At 38.4% G+C, this 16,958-nt stretch overlaps 1 protein-coding gene across 1 annotated transcript in view; it reads right to left on the reverse strand.

Moving 5' to 3' along the window:
• The window catches only part of cntnap5a (contactin associated protein family member 5a), a 111,769-nt gene extending 97,465 nt beyond the window's left edge, over positions 1 to 14,304 (reverse strand). Inside the window, exon 1 of the mRNA XM_044366215.1 lies at positions 13,929 to 14,304. Within this exon, the coding sequence (XP_044222150.1) occupies positions 13,929 to 14,001 (73 nt within the window). The 5' untranslated portion in view covers positions 14,002 to 14,304. The remainder of the gene's footprint in view (positions 1 to 13,928) is intronic.
• Between the last annotated feature and the right edge of the window lie 2,654 nt (positions 14,305 to 16,958).

Raw genomic sequence — 16,958 nt, forward strand, 5'->3', positions numbered from 1 at the left:
TTTATAAATAAATTCTTCATATGAAGGAGGTCAGGGACGGATGGAGGATCAACAAAACATCAGAATATAACACGGGAGGGCGCCGTTCGTCTCCTGGATCTTAACCACAGCGATGTCACATCATAAAACATGTTTATTTTCCAACAGTGTGACAGTTTCGTCCTCCTGCTGATAGAAGCATCAGATATTATATATTCTATGTGTTGTTCTGATGGACAAACGGTCTATTTGGTTGGTTTGGTTTGGAGGACTTGTTGTCTGTAATGAGCTTATCAATGACACGTCATCCACATGTAATACCTGCACTCAGCTGGTCCTGCTTATAAACACATCTGCACTCTGTCACTCTCTACTCTCAACACATGGAACTCTGTCTGCTAGAAATCATGTTTATATAGCAGGGCTGCAATTAACCATCATTTCCATTATTGATTACTCGGCATATTTTGGTAGATGAACTGATTAATTGTTCAGTCAATGATCTAAAACCTTCAGATATTCAGTTCACTGTCATATACGACAAAGAAAAACAGTCATTCATCACATCTGAGAAGCTGGATCCAGAAGATGATTCAAATGATTATTTGATTATCAAAAATAGCTGCTTTTACTGTCGATGGATTTATTGATTACTAGTCGCAGCTCTATTATATAGTACTTATTTGTTTTGATTAGGTTGTGATATGGATGCAGATGATTGGCTCAGTTGGAGATTTATGCAACCAAATAGCTAATTTTTCTCGGTATTGATCATCTAAAGAAGAATGTCTGACTACAGACTGCTTCACTGACATTCACATGAAACTTTGACTTTATTTCAGCTTCGTTCTGTAGCTGCTGCACGTTTCTCCTCACGTTCAGTTTGCGGTTGTTGATGTAATCAGCAAATTATCAGCTGAGTCACTTTGTCCTCCTGTAAACATCTACTGTCAGCACAACGTCAAAGATGCAGTTTTTCAATTATGAAAATCAAGACAGGAAACACCTTCCTCTCCCCCCCCCCTCATCATCTCCATCATCTTCATCACATCTCTCTGTGCTTCACCTCCAACCGGCAAACTGACAAAAAGATGACGGAGAGTGTTTGAAGGTCAGAAAAACATGTTTGCGTTTATCTGCGTGATGGTGTGATCCTCCAAATTAATGATCTGTCTGAACCATAATAATCATAATCGATATCTGAGCGTGATAGAAAGCACACGACATCACATCACGTAAACACGGATTCTGAAATTGTTTTATATATAAGTGTGAAATCCTGCTATGATCTGGTCTGAGTAATTTCATCTCAGCGCAATTTTACGCCTTGTTTTCTGTGTTTAAACTCCCCCACTTGTTCATTCTTAAAGGCTGAATGTTAAAAAACAAACCCCCACAGTCTTGCCAGGTTTCATTACTACAGCAATCCCCTCGCTGATTATTGCAGTCGTCTTACAGTATTGGCTCGGTCAATAGAAAGTGGGTGTTGATAATCCTCTAAAACCTTCTGCCAGTAACACTGAAAATAAACAGAGGATGAAACTTGTGGACTCCAGCATATTCGTTGCACTCTATAGATCGAAACTGCAGCATCTGTGTGAGCAATACAGCTGGAAATGGGAAAGGCCTCCACCGGCGCCACATTCATCAAAATAGATTTTTTCCCGCTCCCAGGAGACAGAGCAGAAATTATTGCTCTAAATAGCCTGATATCATGTTTGCATTATGTTTTTTTTTTCTTTTCTCTCATTAAATTACTCATTACAACCGAACAGCATTTTGTTCTCAGCGTTGACCCTCTAACTAAGAGTAGAAACACACACACACACGCGTGTAGCCTCCCTTCTTATTCACAGCGACTCACTTTAAAGTGCAGAAATAAACTGAGAGATTCATCAGCAGCAGCAGCAGCAGCAGCGTTTCAAGCAGCAGATATAACAGCAGAAGAGGTCGAGGTCGTAGTCTGGACCGGTTTCTATCAGCAGTCATGTGAGACGTGGAGAGAAGTGACCGTTTCCCCCCTCAGTTACTATAACCACACCTGTCAATCTCTCTGCTTTTTTACACGACACACAGTTTACAATGACAGAAGCAGACTGTCTGACTGTCAGCCAGTGTCACTTTCACTGAAATGACAAATGTCACTGGCAGCTGTAGCTAGAGAGCTAATTAAGCTAATACTAGCTCTTTTTTTTTTTAAATAAGAACCCTTTAAATGGACCCTTAAATATGTAAAGGGGTGAATGTAAGTGTTTGAATGTGATGTACAGTATCATTATGCATAACCCAACACAGTTTATTATAGAGTATTAAATGTAGTTATTATACCAAGTACCAGGAGTGTGCCCAATACAAATACGTTATTCGGCAAAGCACAAATAGTGTTTTTTTTTTTTTTACAAATATTTGTTTCATACAAATATTTTTAAAATTATTTGTTTTCAGGAATTAAAAAAAAAGCATGTCAAATACCAGAGTGCAGGTCGGATACATCACTATCTCAGTGTCTCTCCTCTGCTCCGCTGTGACGTCTACCAGCAGGTCTCAACGAGGGGAGTCACATCCACCTGCTACATGACGCACATTTCCTAATTTGGACATCAGTCCCGGAGTTGGGAGTGTTCCCCAGAGATAAAGCTGAACTACTGACACAAATGAAGCGCTCCCAAGGGAACACTTCATGAACACTTATTGTGTCACTTTAATTCTCTAAAATTAAAAGCGTAATAAAAACAAAAACAGTATTTTTTTTAAACCTCTTTCCACTTTTATTCGAATACAGATACAGATACAAATACAAATACTGGGCCTTCTGCACATCCCTACCAAGTACACAAAGGGGCGTCTTACCCAACTATCTGGGGTAAAACGCCTCCAGGAGACTGTCATACAGGTCATAATGTCAGTCTGTAGTTAGTTTGAGTGACAGCCGTCGTCTAGCGGTCGTAGTAACTGTGAAGTGGAGCAGCGCTGCAGGTCAGAGGCTGGATGGAGGCTTCAACCCAACAGGAGACTGATGTTCGTTTCCTGTTTTTTAAAAAGCGTACCTACGATCGTCCCCTAACCTTTAACCTCGTGGTTATTATTGTAGCCATGACGACGATGGTGGTCTAACTTTAAGGAAGACGTAACGTTAATCCAGCACTATCATGTAACAGACGGATGATGACGTCGACCTGCTGGTTACTGCCGATAGGCGCTGATTGGTTGCTATGGAAACCGAATACTCACTATTTACCCTCACACCTACACCACCAGCACAGGTTTAATTACATTAAAGAAACGACACGCGCTATTAAACGTCTGACATTAAACAGATTAGTGATTCAATATGTCGTCGACCTTTTCGTTTGTTTCTTCCTGAATCTGTTCTTCAAAATTCATGAGAAGCAGCTTTTGTAAATTATTTTGTAATATCGACTTGACCTCCACTATTGTATATGTATATATATATATATATGTATAATCTATATTTCTCTCATTGTGCAGTGCAGTGTTATAGTTTTATCTTTTGAGTTATTTGTGTTATTATAAATAATTTAATTGTATTTGTTTCTCACCTGCATGTGATGTAGCTGCTGTAAGTGTTTATTCTTTATAGATCAGGAAATGAAATGTATTGACCAATAATAAAGCAGTTTAGAAATGCTTGTACCTCAGTAAAAACATCAGCGGCAGCTCGTCCAATCAAATAACTCTGATGTAATCGACAGCTTCGCTCTCCTGTTAGTCTCCTCATACGGAGGAAAGATGAGAAGAAACACTGGACTGATGAAGCTCTAACTGCTTTTATTAACGTTGAGATCTTTTTAAACCAGAAACAGACAGAACCAGTCAGCTGATCTCATTTCTTCGGCGTCCTCGATGCCCTTTATCGATAACGAAGCTCCGTCAGATCGGATCTGTCAGATCAGAGGCCCCGAAGCGTCGGCTGAGATGTTAATCCCAGATAGTTCATGCAGATAATTCAGAGATTAATAAGGATGGAAAATAATAATCTTTTAGCCTTTAACATTCACTCATTGATCCAGAACCAAACAAAACATCTGATAACATGAAAGCTTCAAATATCACTGACGGTCTGACAGATGCTCGTCTGTCTCTGTGATGATGTCACCACCGACCAATCAGCATCTTCTCTTTAAAGCTGTTGGAAGTGATGCAGCTATTTTCATATGATTGTTATTGATTTGGTTTTGTGTCCAGAGAAGGTTTCTGTTTTCTTAACCGTGCTATAAATTAGGACTGAAACTAAGAATCATCATAGTTATCAATTAATCTGCCAGATATTCTTTCAATTAATTGATTAATTGTTTTGTCTATGAATTGTCTGATTAGTAGTTTCCACAGTGACGTCTTTAAAAGATATTCAGTGTCATACATGACAAAAAAAAAACATAAAATCGTCACATTTGAGACGTTAAAAGCAACAAATATTTTTGTCATTTCTGCTTAACAAAACGATTAATCAGTTATCAGAATAAACGTTGATCAGCTTTCTGTCAATCGACTGATCGATTAATCGATTAACTGTTGCAGCTGTAGAATAAAGTGTTTCAGTAAACTACAAAACAAAACAATTATGTGCTATATACTATGTTTGTATGTACAACTGTCCTCAGAGATAATTATATCGTTTATGGTTATCAATATATATAATATCTGTATATAGGAGAACATGTACAGAACATACAGCAGGTCAGATGTTGGAGATATTAGCATAAAATTATATAAGCAAATAACAACAACTCTCTGTTATATAACATATAACAATCGTCCATGGTAACGGAGCGCTACTGACATCACTTCCTGTAATGTGTGAAGTCTCGGTGTCGTCTTTGACTCGTTATTAAATAACAAACAGATCAGCTGTAGTTAAAGGAAACGTCCTTCCTGCCTCTCACTGACCTGAAGAGTTTCCACCACTGTCACTCCCTCAAGGCTGAAACTAGAATTCACTGCAGCTGCTGCAGGATGCTGCAGCAAGACTCCTGACTAGGAACCCCCCCTCCCCCCCCCCCCAAAAGAAAAACCTGGTCCTGAAGCAGGACTGGGACCTCGAGGTACTTTGAAGGTTCTTTTATCGATACTTGAAGAAACTGAGAGGCAGGGAGAGGAAGATCTGGTCACGCTGCAGCTTCTCCTCACACACAAACACACACACACATATACACATACACACACACACACACACACACACACACGCAGCATTTCTAACTGTAGTTGCAATAAAAGCTTCACAAGTAAAAAGCCAATTAGAGTAATTTATCAAACCACCTGTTCATGTGCATATTATATTATATTATATATATATGTACCTTTATATATCTCTGTATATTACAGTAGATAAGCTGTTATATCTCTTTCTCTCATATACAGTATAGAGTCTATATTTAAGAAGTTGGTGTATCTGCATACAGATGATTAGAAGTTCCCTGTGGGGAAACTAATTCACTGTGTCTCTTTTAATCTTCCATCAGTGCTTTAATATTTTCATCACATGTGTCCTGATGGTTTATTTATTCATCTGTGCCTCTGGATGTTTGGTCTGAACACTCCGTGTCTCGGTGGAGAAACGTGTCGTCCGCTGCTCCAGCAGGTAAAAGCGTCGCTGTCGTCACACACGGCGCTCTTCTGCCTCATTTACCTCCTGATAAATTTATCAGGGCCTTCATGAATACCGGCGACCGCAGGAGCTCCTTGAGAGGCTGCTGCTGTGATGCTGCGTGCCGCCTCTGAGTGGGAAATAATTGGCTGTGAAGTGTCTGCTCACTGAGCTAATGTGAAGCATGAAGGTTTAAGTAAATAAAACAACATATAGGTGGTGTGCGGAGAGCGATTGTTGGTTATAAAAGATGGATGTCGGTGCAGCAGGCTCCAACCAGCTGCGAGCACAATAATATTCCACCCACAGAGCCTCGCTGAAGAGTCTTATCAAACAGCACTACAGCCAGAAGAAAACAGCAGGAAAAATCCTCTTACACATCCCCGTTTCAAGTCATAGAGTGTGCCAAAAGTGATTTTCAAATTATTGTTCATGTTTTTATTGCAGTCTTTGGCCTCATTGTAAATAAACCTGAACTGTAGCTTATGAACACAGAATCAAAAAGGTAATCTGCTTTATTTTCTTTTGTTGAAACATCATAAAAATCCAAATTAAGAGTGAATTAATTCAGTCGCATTAATGTTTTTAAAGGTGAACTGCGGTGATTTTCCATCTCGGTGTGTTTCTGGGTGTTCTCTGGGTGAAAAGCTGATGATGTCACTGGTGAGGTCATGTGAGTCGGCGTCGACCGGAGCTACGAGTTTACTGAAAATAACATAAAATCTGTGGAGTTAGAAAGAAGTGAAGCTACCAGACATCTCTGCTGCAGCGCCACACTGGGAGATAGTGGCCAAACTGTGTAATTACAACTTCCTGTCAGTCACGTGATGCACACTGGCCCAGAAAGAGTTATTCACAAAGTTGGAAAAGTAGAAGCTGTAAAACGGTGAATAAATGTTTCTGAGGGAAAATGAATCATTTATTTATTATTTTATTATTTTATTTTATCCTCATTCAAGTTGAACAAGGAGCCAACTCCTTGGCTTGAACGGGACGCCATCTTTGAGTCCACTATCCAGTTCTCTTTAGTACATCCATATCCAGGCTACATTAGCTGTACTAGAATAACGCATCCCAATTAGCCATCCAACTGTGGGCGGTTGTGGTGCATTGTGGGTAATGTAGGCAGCAGGTTTTAATAGGAAAGAAGAATGTGTTGAATAAAAAAAAGATGATATATCTGGCTCTACTGCTTTGATTTTTAGTATTATAGCAGTGAAATGTTAAATCTGTTGACACACCGGGCTGGTTATATTTCTGTACTGTGTCTTTAAGAGGTTTCTGTTTTTATATATTATTAAATCTCACGTGCAGACACATGAAATGTTTAACAGGCGTTCTCATTACCTCATCATCAGGTCAGTTTAGTGCTAATTAGCAAATGTTAGCATGCTAACATGCTAAACTAAGATGGTAAACATAGTTAAAAAAAATTGCATTAGTGCTAAATCTGCTTGTTGCAAATATATTGATAAATATAATAAATAACAACAAATTGCAATACAGAAACAAAAAATGATGTAATATGTTCTTCTTAAAATGTATCTTGCTTACAATTCCTTAAAAATATAAATTAAATTAATAATAATCAATAATATGAGCATCAGCCTCTATACTCTAAGAATATTGAGAGCAGCCATCATCATCAGGACATTAATATAAATATGATGAAGAGAAGTGTGTGAGGCTCCAACAGAATGTTAATATGAAGTATCGAAGCTTCAGAAGTGAGACGTATCGAATGTTTCTCCGTGGAGACGAGAGCAGAAAATACCTCTGCTCGTCTCTTTGTAAAGGGCGGAGAAAGAGCAACAGGACGTCGTCCTCTGGCTGCTATTATCTATGTCACCTGACACAAGGCCACTGAGAGCGGCCATGATGGATGTCTGCTCCCCCGCTTTTTGTTTCTCAGAGGTAAATATGAGAGCGGCTGCTCGTCCTCCAGGAGCATCTCAACATTTCATCTCTGCACAGCGTGTCAATCCTGATCACCGGATGCATTTGAGAAGCACAGGAGCGTCATGAATGAGTAATGCAGCTGTCAGTTTAGCTCACTTCATTGGCTCACATCGCTGACATAACTGGCTTATATTCCCCAACACAGGCCTGGTGTCATGGCCGCCCCCCAGAGAGCCAAGACACAACAAAAGAGCAAGTGATGTCGTGCCTTTTGTACGATATATTCACATTCTGGTGCGTCTGCACTGATACATACTGCTTCCAGGAACAACCAATCCTCCAAATGAAACAACCAGATATGCGGTTTGACCACGAACAACATCATTAATCTATGTTTTCCATAACCGTCACACACCACTGTTCAAAAATGATGATGTTTTATGATGTGAGGACGCCGTGGTTAAAGGTCTGGTTTGGGTTTAAAACGATCACTTCAGTCAAAAACATGTTTTTCCTTCTTGTTCCTTCAGTTGGATGTTTGTTCTTCTTCTCTGTGCAGAATCAACATTCATCTGCTGAAAGTTTCTACAAGCAGGATTTGTGACATCACAACCGGTTTGGAACCAATCGTGGTCCAGTACGCAACTTACAAGAGCGTGATGTGGACACTTGAAGCCTCCAGTGAAAGAGGAGACATCTGCTGTCCAGCAAGAAAACTTTAGAAACGATAAATATTTGCTTATTCACAGATTCTGTTTTTTTTTTTAATGAGGGAGAAGGAGGAGATGTGAGTATTTTTGTGTGTCTTAAACATGTCTGGAAGGTGTTTTTAACAGTAGACAGTGAAGTGGCAGACAGGAGACATGGTGAGCTCTCAGAACTAGTTGTTTTTAACGATTTCCTGGTGTCAGAATTGTTAAAAGTGAATGTTTCTCACTGATTTTTTGCAGGTCACCAGTGTAATAATGTTAAATAATTTATTAGCGGTACGCAGGATGTTGCTACTGATAACATCATGTTGTGACAGCTCCAGTAGCGTCTTAATAAGTATTTATTTGCTCTCTGATTTGTTCTGTATTCCTGTAGGTTTCTCTCTCTTTAAATCAGCTTCCAAGGATCCAGTTTCTGAGGATTAAAAGGTTATTATGAAACATAAACGGTGAGGTGATTTTTTTTTTATGTTTGCATTTAAAAAAATCACCTTTTTTTTAATAGCTGGGCTATATATGAAGTTGATTATGTGAAGTGCCGGGGTTCCCCTGGGGGACCTTGTCTTTATGAGGGGGTGGGAGAGAGGGGGGGGGGGGGGTCCTGTGTGTGTGTTGGATGGGTGGAACTGAGGTGCCATTGAGTATTAACTGGGAACACCTGGCCAGTGTCCCAGAACGCACTAAAGCCCGTCTGGCCCGTCTGCATCCTGCTGATCTCTTCCTCACACTGATACACAAACATCACTGACACTTTCATACATCTCGGTTCTTTATTACTACGTTATTACACCATCAGAGGTGTCACTGCTCACGTCTTCCATAGCTGAAGGTTTGTGAAGACAATGAGTCTGAAACATGATGATGAGACGAATCATTCAGAAGCAGGAGGTGAGGATGATGATGCTGGCTCAGATGACATCATCTCCAAACATAACGAGGGCCAAGATAATAATAATAATAATTATTATTATAATACATTTAATTTACAGAGCGCCTTTCAGGATACTCAAAGAGACTTTAAATGACATTAACAAGACATTAAAAAGATGCTGTTTTTAAAGAGAAGCCATTTTTCATTTTTTCAGGTGAGAAAACAAACATCTGGATTTACAACATGTGGTCAGTTTATCTTAATAACTCCTGTCTGTGAGTTTGCTGGTCAACATGTGGTTATAACAGTCTGATCTCTGCAGCTCTTTGGCTCTAAAGTGTCTGTAGCATCACACTTGATGTTTGATATAATTTCCATTTAGTGATAAATTTTGGTCTCACAGATGAAATCTAATAATTGTAGCTGCTACGTTAGCTTCATGACAGAACAACAGCGCTGCCTCTTATATGTAGAGATATCAACACATTTCAATAACGATCTATGAATATAAATGTACAGATTGGATAATATAAGAGAGAGAAAGTTTGTTGGAGCTTTGAGTGAAGCTGATTTTGTCACAGTCCAGTCAGGTTCAGGTGTGTTGAAGCTGCTGCTGCTGCGTCCTCCCGTCTTCAGGAGTCTGGACTCATGTTCTACTCGAGGGTCTAAAGGACAGAGGATGTTGTTGTAAAGCATCCTGAGGCTAATTTGTCAGTTGTGATATTGGATGACTTGACTTCAAACTCTTAAGTACACAAGTCTGAACTCGTCGTACTGAGAAAAACCTTCTGACTTGTTCGGTCATCAACCCAGAACTCCTCCAGAACCAGAGCTCGTGATGTTTTTCACCTCAGAGAAGGTCCGACATGAAGAACAGGCTACTGTGAAAAATATGAATGAATTATAAAAAAAACAGTCATCTTTAAATCTTTAAATGACTGAAAAAAAAGGTAAAAATGTGTTTTTGTGGGTTGATTATTTCTAATTATATGTTGTGGAAAGCTTTCTGTCTGTATAGATGATATTAATGGATTCCGTCTCTGCTGTTTTTGTTCTTTATATTTTAATATGAATTCATATTTTAGTTCTCAGTTTTAAAACTAAACATGAAGGAAAAATCCTGCAGGTATGAGGAGCATCTTTTGAAGAAGTGACTTCAAAGATTTATGGACGTTTATGTCAGATCATCACACTGAATCTAACGAGCTGCGTATCCTGAGTTATGACACTAATTGCGTCCATCGTGTGCGAAGGGTTAAGCAGCGCTGGTGGTGACTGACACGTTTGTCCCTCAGGTCTTACCGTAGCTGAATGTACTCAGCTGATATTGTATAAAGCTTTTCTAATATCACCACTGTGATAACGTTCATACTCTGCTTTTAGTGGTTTTCTGTTATTTATTTCCTGTTCTGATGTCGGATGTTAAACACGTATGTAGAAAAGCTGCCTGCAAGTCAAAAGTCAGGGCTTCAACCTGCCCTGACGCTTCATTTGCTACTTTTTCTACCTTGCTGACGAGCTGACGTCGGCTCGACACACATACCCATGAATCTGTGATCTGGAAATCTGTTGGTTGCTAAGGTGGTTGCTAAGGTGTTTCCATGTGTCTCATATTTCAGATGTGATTCAGCTCCAACATGTACGGATGGATTTGAGAAGTTGACATTTGGAGTAAAGAAGGAGAAAAAGAAGTGAAATCCTGCTACTATAGTTTGTTTACGTAGCCTCCGGAGCCGGAGGAAGCTTCCTGAAGCTGACCAATCAGAACAGAGTGGGCTCATCAGGAGGCGGGGCCTTAAAGAGACAGGAACTAAAACAGCCTGTTTCAGACAGAGGCTGAACTGAGGGGCTGCATAAAGGACCAGTAGAAGATAAATAAGGAGTTTTTAACTGGAAATCATACAAAGATATTCCAGTAGAGCCCCAGAATATAAATATAGAGGCTGGAAATGTGCAGAACATGGCCTCTAAATACTTTATTTTTGATTTATTTCATTCTAATTTGTTTCCTTTCCTCTCAGCTCGTCTCTGAGCTGCTGTAATGTGTGAATTTCTCCTCACAGATCAATAAAATCTTACTTATCTTAGATGCAGCAGTTTTATTATTGGATCCCAGCTGCTGTTGCTGGACTCCTTCAGTCTGCATGGTGCATGTTTTGAGTGTCAAATGACGCTGCTAATGTGTGTCGCACCTCAGCATTAATGTTTTGTGTATTGATTTATATACTTTTATCATTTCCAATATAATTTTTCTGCTACTGTCATGATATAAAATACACAAGTGTCTCACATGGTCACAACAATATACACAACATACCTCTAACCTTCCCCCATTTATCATGAATAATCAGTATATAAACAGTTAATAAATGCTTTATAAGACACTATATTGTAGTTGTTATTAGATATGAGTGTTTATTAATGTATAAGTCAACAACTTTAACTCTTGTTTGCTGCTGTATAAATGTGCTTATCTGCATATTACAGCATGTTATAAACCATCAGAAGTGAAGCATGTATATGTTTAGTATATTATGTGTTTGAATCTTCTTGAGTTTGAGGGAATAAAGTAAGATAGGATTATCTTTATTGATCCTCAGGGTTTTACATGTGCATCAGCAAAGTAACATAACGAGAAATAAATAAATGCCACAAGTAGAGCAGAATCACTGGTGGATGCTGACTTCAACCATGAACCCGTTTTTTTTTTTTTCTGTTGAAAAGACAAGATGGATTTTTTTTTTTTTTTTAATGTTTTTTCTGCAGTAAAACCAAACCAAACATCCGGTGAGATTTACCGTCAGTCTGCAGCAGTGTGCAGCACAGATAAGAGGCAGAAAACAACACAGATAGAATAAGAGCGACAGGATCGAACAAACAAAGGAAATGTTTTAAAGTTCCAGTGCGTTTATCTATAAGAAGACTTCCTGACCTATTTATATTATTTATATATATATATTCTTTATATTAACCTTTCTATTTTTTATTTTTTTCTACAAGACAGCAGGACTCAGGCCGGACGCCAGGATGAAGGATGAAGTGACTGAAAAGGGTAATTTTTCTCTTAGAATAGAATTAATTGATTTAATCATTCAATAGTTTTATAATAATGTCACATTCACTCCTACACACAACACACAGCGCTGTCCATGGTGCTGAAACTGCTAACAGTCACGAGTATCTAAGTCAATAATTCTGTTGTTTTTTTTTGTTTCTCTTTAGATACATAAAGCTAAAAACATACAGCTGATGAGGTCTACGGCCTGTAAGACCCCCTATGTGGCTCTGGACCCAGCAAGACCAGAACTTCCAGTGCTTTCTATGTCATTTAGAAATGATTGTTTTCTTCAGAGAATAATACTGACTTAAAGTCAACAACAAAAGAAAATACGCTAAAATACTTTTGACTGCAGCAGGTTTTTACTTTCTTTTCTCTTGTTATGTGTGAATGTTTATAATAATTATTGATATATTTGAACTGTTACAGGAACAAAGTCTCGTCCAACTCAGACAGTTCAGCTCAGTGTTCACACTGCAGACCTGCAGCACATGATTCTGCACTGGAGCTTTAGATTAAAAAGGAAAATTAGTTCACATATCAACACAGATGCTCCAGATGTTATGTTTTTATCAAACATCAACTCTCTCTAATAATCAGAAATACTGTAACATCTGCTGCCATTATCACCTTATCAAAGATATATATTGGTATCAGTTATTTATGGAGATAAAGAAACAACAAAAGTGAAGTTACAGATGAACAGGCTGCATTTACAAGCCTGTATGTATTCAGTAAAATTCATTTAATCATATTAAATTGCATTTATTGCCATTGAATATTAAAACATGTATATCTTATCATTTTTCTGAGTTTCTGTTCAACGTTTAGTGTTTTATTCATTATTTATTTGTAAGTAAATAAAAAACAAATGTTACAAATTGCTTCATATGAAACGCATCAAGCAAGCAAGACAATAACATCAAGATTTATATTAAAGAACAGAAGTAATATCTGAAAAACACTATATTTAATATGAAGATAATATCATATTATGTGATATTATAGTATTTAATATTATAATATTTTATAAATGGCAAAAAGTTTTAGATGTAAATTAAATTCACAACTCAGTGTTGTTATCAGATATCAAATATCAACATGAATAAAATCAATCAGCAGCTTATTGATTAAAAAAATGATTTCAATATTTTGCAAAAACGTCATTTTCACTGCTAACCTCCCTCTGTGCGCTCTGTATTGATCTCGCTATTAATCGTGTCACACATATTGATTGGAAATTAAGAAACAAAATCTCAAGCGGCCGGTCGAAGCGGAAAAACGCGCCCTCTGGCGGCGGCGGGAACTTCACTGTGGCTGCTCGTGTCTGGACGGGATTTTCACGGCTCCGGTGCAGCTGTGCGCGAAGCTTTCAGCCAAACTCTTTTTTTTTTCTAAACATCCCACAAAGCTTCATGAGAGAAAAAATCACCTGCAACACGAGAATCCCGCGTGCGCAAAAACCCCAAAAAACAAAAAAACAACAACACCTGCAGGCTGCAGAGCCAATCACATGAAATCAACCGCTTTACTTGACCTTCATCTCATGTTCAGAGTTCTTTCTGCTCTGAAGATCACACAAGCTGATATCAACAACTCGTCTGAGCGCACAGAAGCAACAACCGTCAAAAAACCAGTAAGACCAGAAGAGACGCTGCTCCTTCTATAACCAGCCAGCAGCCGCGGCTGGAGGAGCTCAGCTGCCTTTTCATTTTCCCCCAAAAACACACACACAGAGAGAGTGAGTGTGAAGCGTGCAGGTGAAGTTGGAGGTGAGCTGGAGGTGAACGCAGCCGGTGTACTCACAGTGAGTGGCGGCGGACGCGGCGCTGAAGACGCTCAGGGTGTAAAGCCAAATGAGATGCAGTAGTGGATCCATCTTTGAGCCGGGCTGTGAGGACCGGACTGTACATCCGCAGCGGGGTGATCGATGTCCGGGGAGGCAGAAACAAGAGGAGACGCTTCCAGCATGGAGGGAAAGGAGAGAGAGAGAGAGAGAGAGAGAGAGAGAGAGAGAGACAGAGAGAGAGAGACAGAGAGAGAGAGAGCAGCAGCAGCAGCGGTGTGAAGGAGTGAAATGCTCCCACGTCGACACTCCGACACTCCCTCACTGTGAGCTGCAGCCCCGCTCTCTCTCTCTCTCTCTCTCTCTCTTCCTCCTCCTCCTCCTCCTCACCCTCTCTCTCCCTCCTTTACCTATTTACCATCTCTCTCTCTCTCTCTCTCCCCAATTTCAGTCAGTATTGGCTGAGAAGAAAGACGTTTTTTTACAGTATTACCTCTAAAAATAATAATAATAAAAAAAAAAGATCCAGAGAGCAACAATGTGTGGAGAGAAAACACTGAAACAATTCTGTCTTGTGTTTCTTATTTTTTTTTACTGTATGTCGTCATGTTTTGGACACAAGCAGAACATGAAACAGCTCCTCTTTGTCTCTCTCTCTCCATATAGTTCACATGGGTGAGTGGGTGAGTCTCTGTATGTGACAGCCTTCAAAAAATAAACACTGGAATCTTAATGAACACTAATGAACCTGATGATGAATAAAAGAAGCAAATAACAGCAAGACAGCAAAAAAAAAAAAAAAAAAAAAAAAAAACAGAGATGGATGCAAAAAGATTTACATTTATACACTTTAACACTGAACATAAAATATGCACAGAAATGTCACAAATAAATGTGTGTGTGTGTGTTTGTTTGTGTGTGTGTGTGTGTGTGGCTGTATATCCTTTCAGCACCACAGTGGTGGACAGCTCCCTCACTGCTACACACAGCCGACTGTCTGCAGCACAAACAGAATAGTGATCATGAGCTGATACAAAGGTACGTACATCAATTTATATAAACAAGTACAGCCTATATAGACTCATATACACACTTGTGTATATAATTATATATCTTATTAATATAGATACACACTCAGTGAGCACTATTAGAAACACCTGTGCAATCTAATGTAATCCAACACAGCAGCTCTGCTATAAATTCTACTTTTATGAAGCTTTTATATTTTCAGTTTGTGTTGATGTTGATAATTCTACTTCATGTTTATCAGTTTTTCCAGGATTCCACATAGTTTTTTTGTGATTATAGCAAAAATGCTTGATTTTGCAGCAGCTTATGTTTTATGTGCTTTTTTTGCGGTAAAATTGCAGGAATCGGGGGGAAAATTGCAAGTAAAGGAAAATAATGCGACAGATGAAGATACAACAATGAACAATGGCCCTATACAACAACTCAATAAACAAATTCTAATAAACACAAATTAAATATCACAGTTCGAAAAGGAAGGAAGAAGGAAGAAGTGTGCACGTATTAATTTCATCCTCTTTCTCAACTATTCATCCATAAACTCATACTCACAATTTATTAACAACATCCACATCTTATGTACAAGCCAAGCAGTTAACACGACTCTTCTTCATCCATATAACTCTCCAAAATCATTTATTTATTGTACATCTTCTTGAACTGATTTATATTTGTACTTTGTTTTAGCTCCACATCCACACATTCACCCCACAGACTGAAACCCACATACTCTTCATAGCGGTGTGAACACAGAGTTTCTTTAAATTAAATAATAACACCCCTCTCTGTAGAAGAACATTTATTGTGTATCACCTGGTAGTAGATGTGTGTTAAATTTCACCAGATCCATGAACTTCACAGTATATGACTTTAAAAACAGCGTGTCGGTGTGTTCGCTACATCCGACATTGTTTACTGTCCTTATGGCTCTTTATTTGGCTGTAGGGTGCTTTTGAAGGTGTTTCCTCCACACAGTAACTCAGATACAGCAGTACAAGTATAGATTGGCAACACTTTACGATCCAGCTTCACTCACACATATCTTACATGAGGTTTCCAGCAGATTTCATGGTCTAATATCACACCTATAAATGTATTTTCATTTACTCTTTCTATATTGAGATTGTCTATCATCACCTGTACTTGAGTGTTGTTTTTACAGTTGCCAAAATCCTTGATTTATTCAGATTTAATGACAATCTGTTTGTGTCAAACCACCGTTTTAATTTTCTCATTTCTGTCCTGTTAATTCTCGCCAGAACAAAATATCTTTGTGTTATAAAACAAAATTCAATATTTCTGATTTACATACAAAATGAATGATTTCAGGCCTAATATTGACCCCTGAGGGACTCTGTATGTAATATCCATGCATGTCGGTTTATGCTCACCTGTCTTTACAAATTCTCTGTTTCTTAAGTAGCTTCTCAACCAATTCAGCACAACAACTCTGATACCAACGCATCCAATTTATTTAGTAATATATCATAGTCAATGGTATCAAAAAACTCCCACTGCAATGTGTTTTTTTGTCTACAATTAGTAATTTCTTTAATTAATTAAAGTAGTGCCAATGATGTTGGATAAAAAAGCATCCTGCATATCACAGAAACAACATGAAAGTTATATGAAAAATACTGTACCTGATGTTTTATTATAAGCCTTTATTAAATAAACTAACAGCCAATAAAATAAATCCATGAACATAGAAATATAGTTTCATTTCCAAAGAACCCATTTTTATGTTTGAGGTAGATTTCGTCCAACAACTTGTATTCTTCTGACTGACTGTCTTCTTTTCTTTCATTTATAAGACTGTTTTGGATTGTATCTGAGGGCAGATGTCATGTTTCACATCAGTAAGTTACAACTTCGGTCTGTGTTTTGCTTCTTTATTGTTTATTCACACAAGACAAACAGCCGCCTGCTTCATTTATGGTTGATTGAAAGTTCTGCTGTTGTTGCCTTAGAAAAAAAAAAAAAAACACATGAATTCTGTTCGACTTCCACCTGTTTGTGTTTGT

This window comes from Thunnus albacares, chromosome 11 (assembly GCF_914725855.1).
Source record: "Thunnus albacares chromosome 11, fThuAlb1.1, whole genome shotgun sequence".
Classification (NCBI taxonomy): Eukaryota; Metazoa; Chordata; class Actinopteri; order Scombriformes; family Scombridae; genus Thunnus; species Thunnus albacares.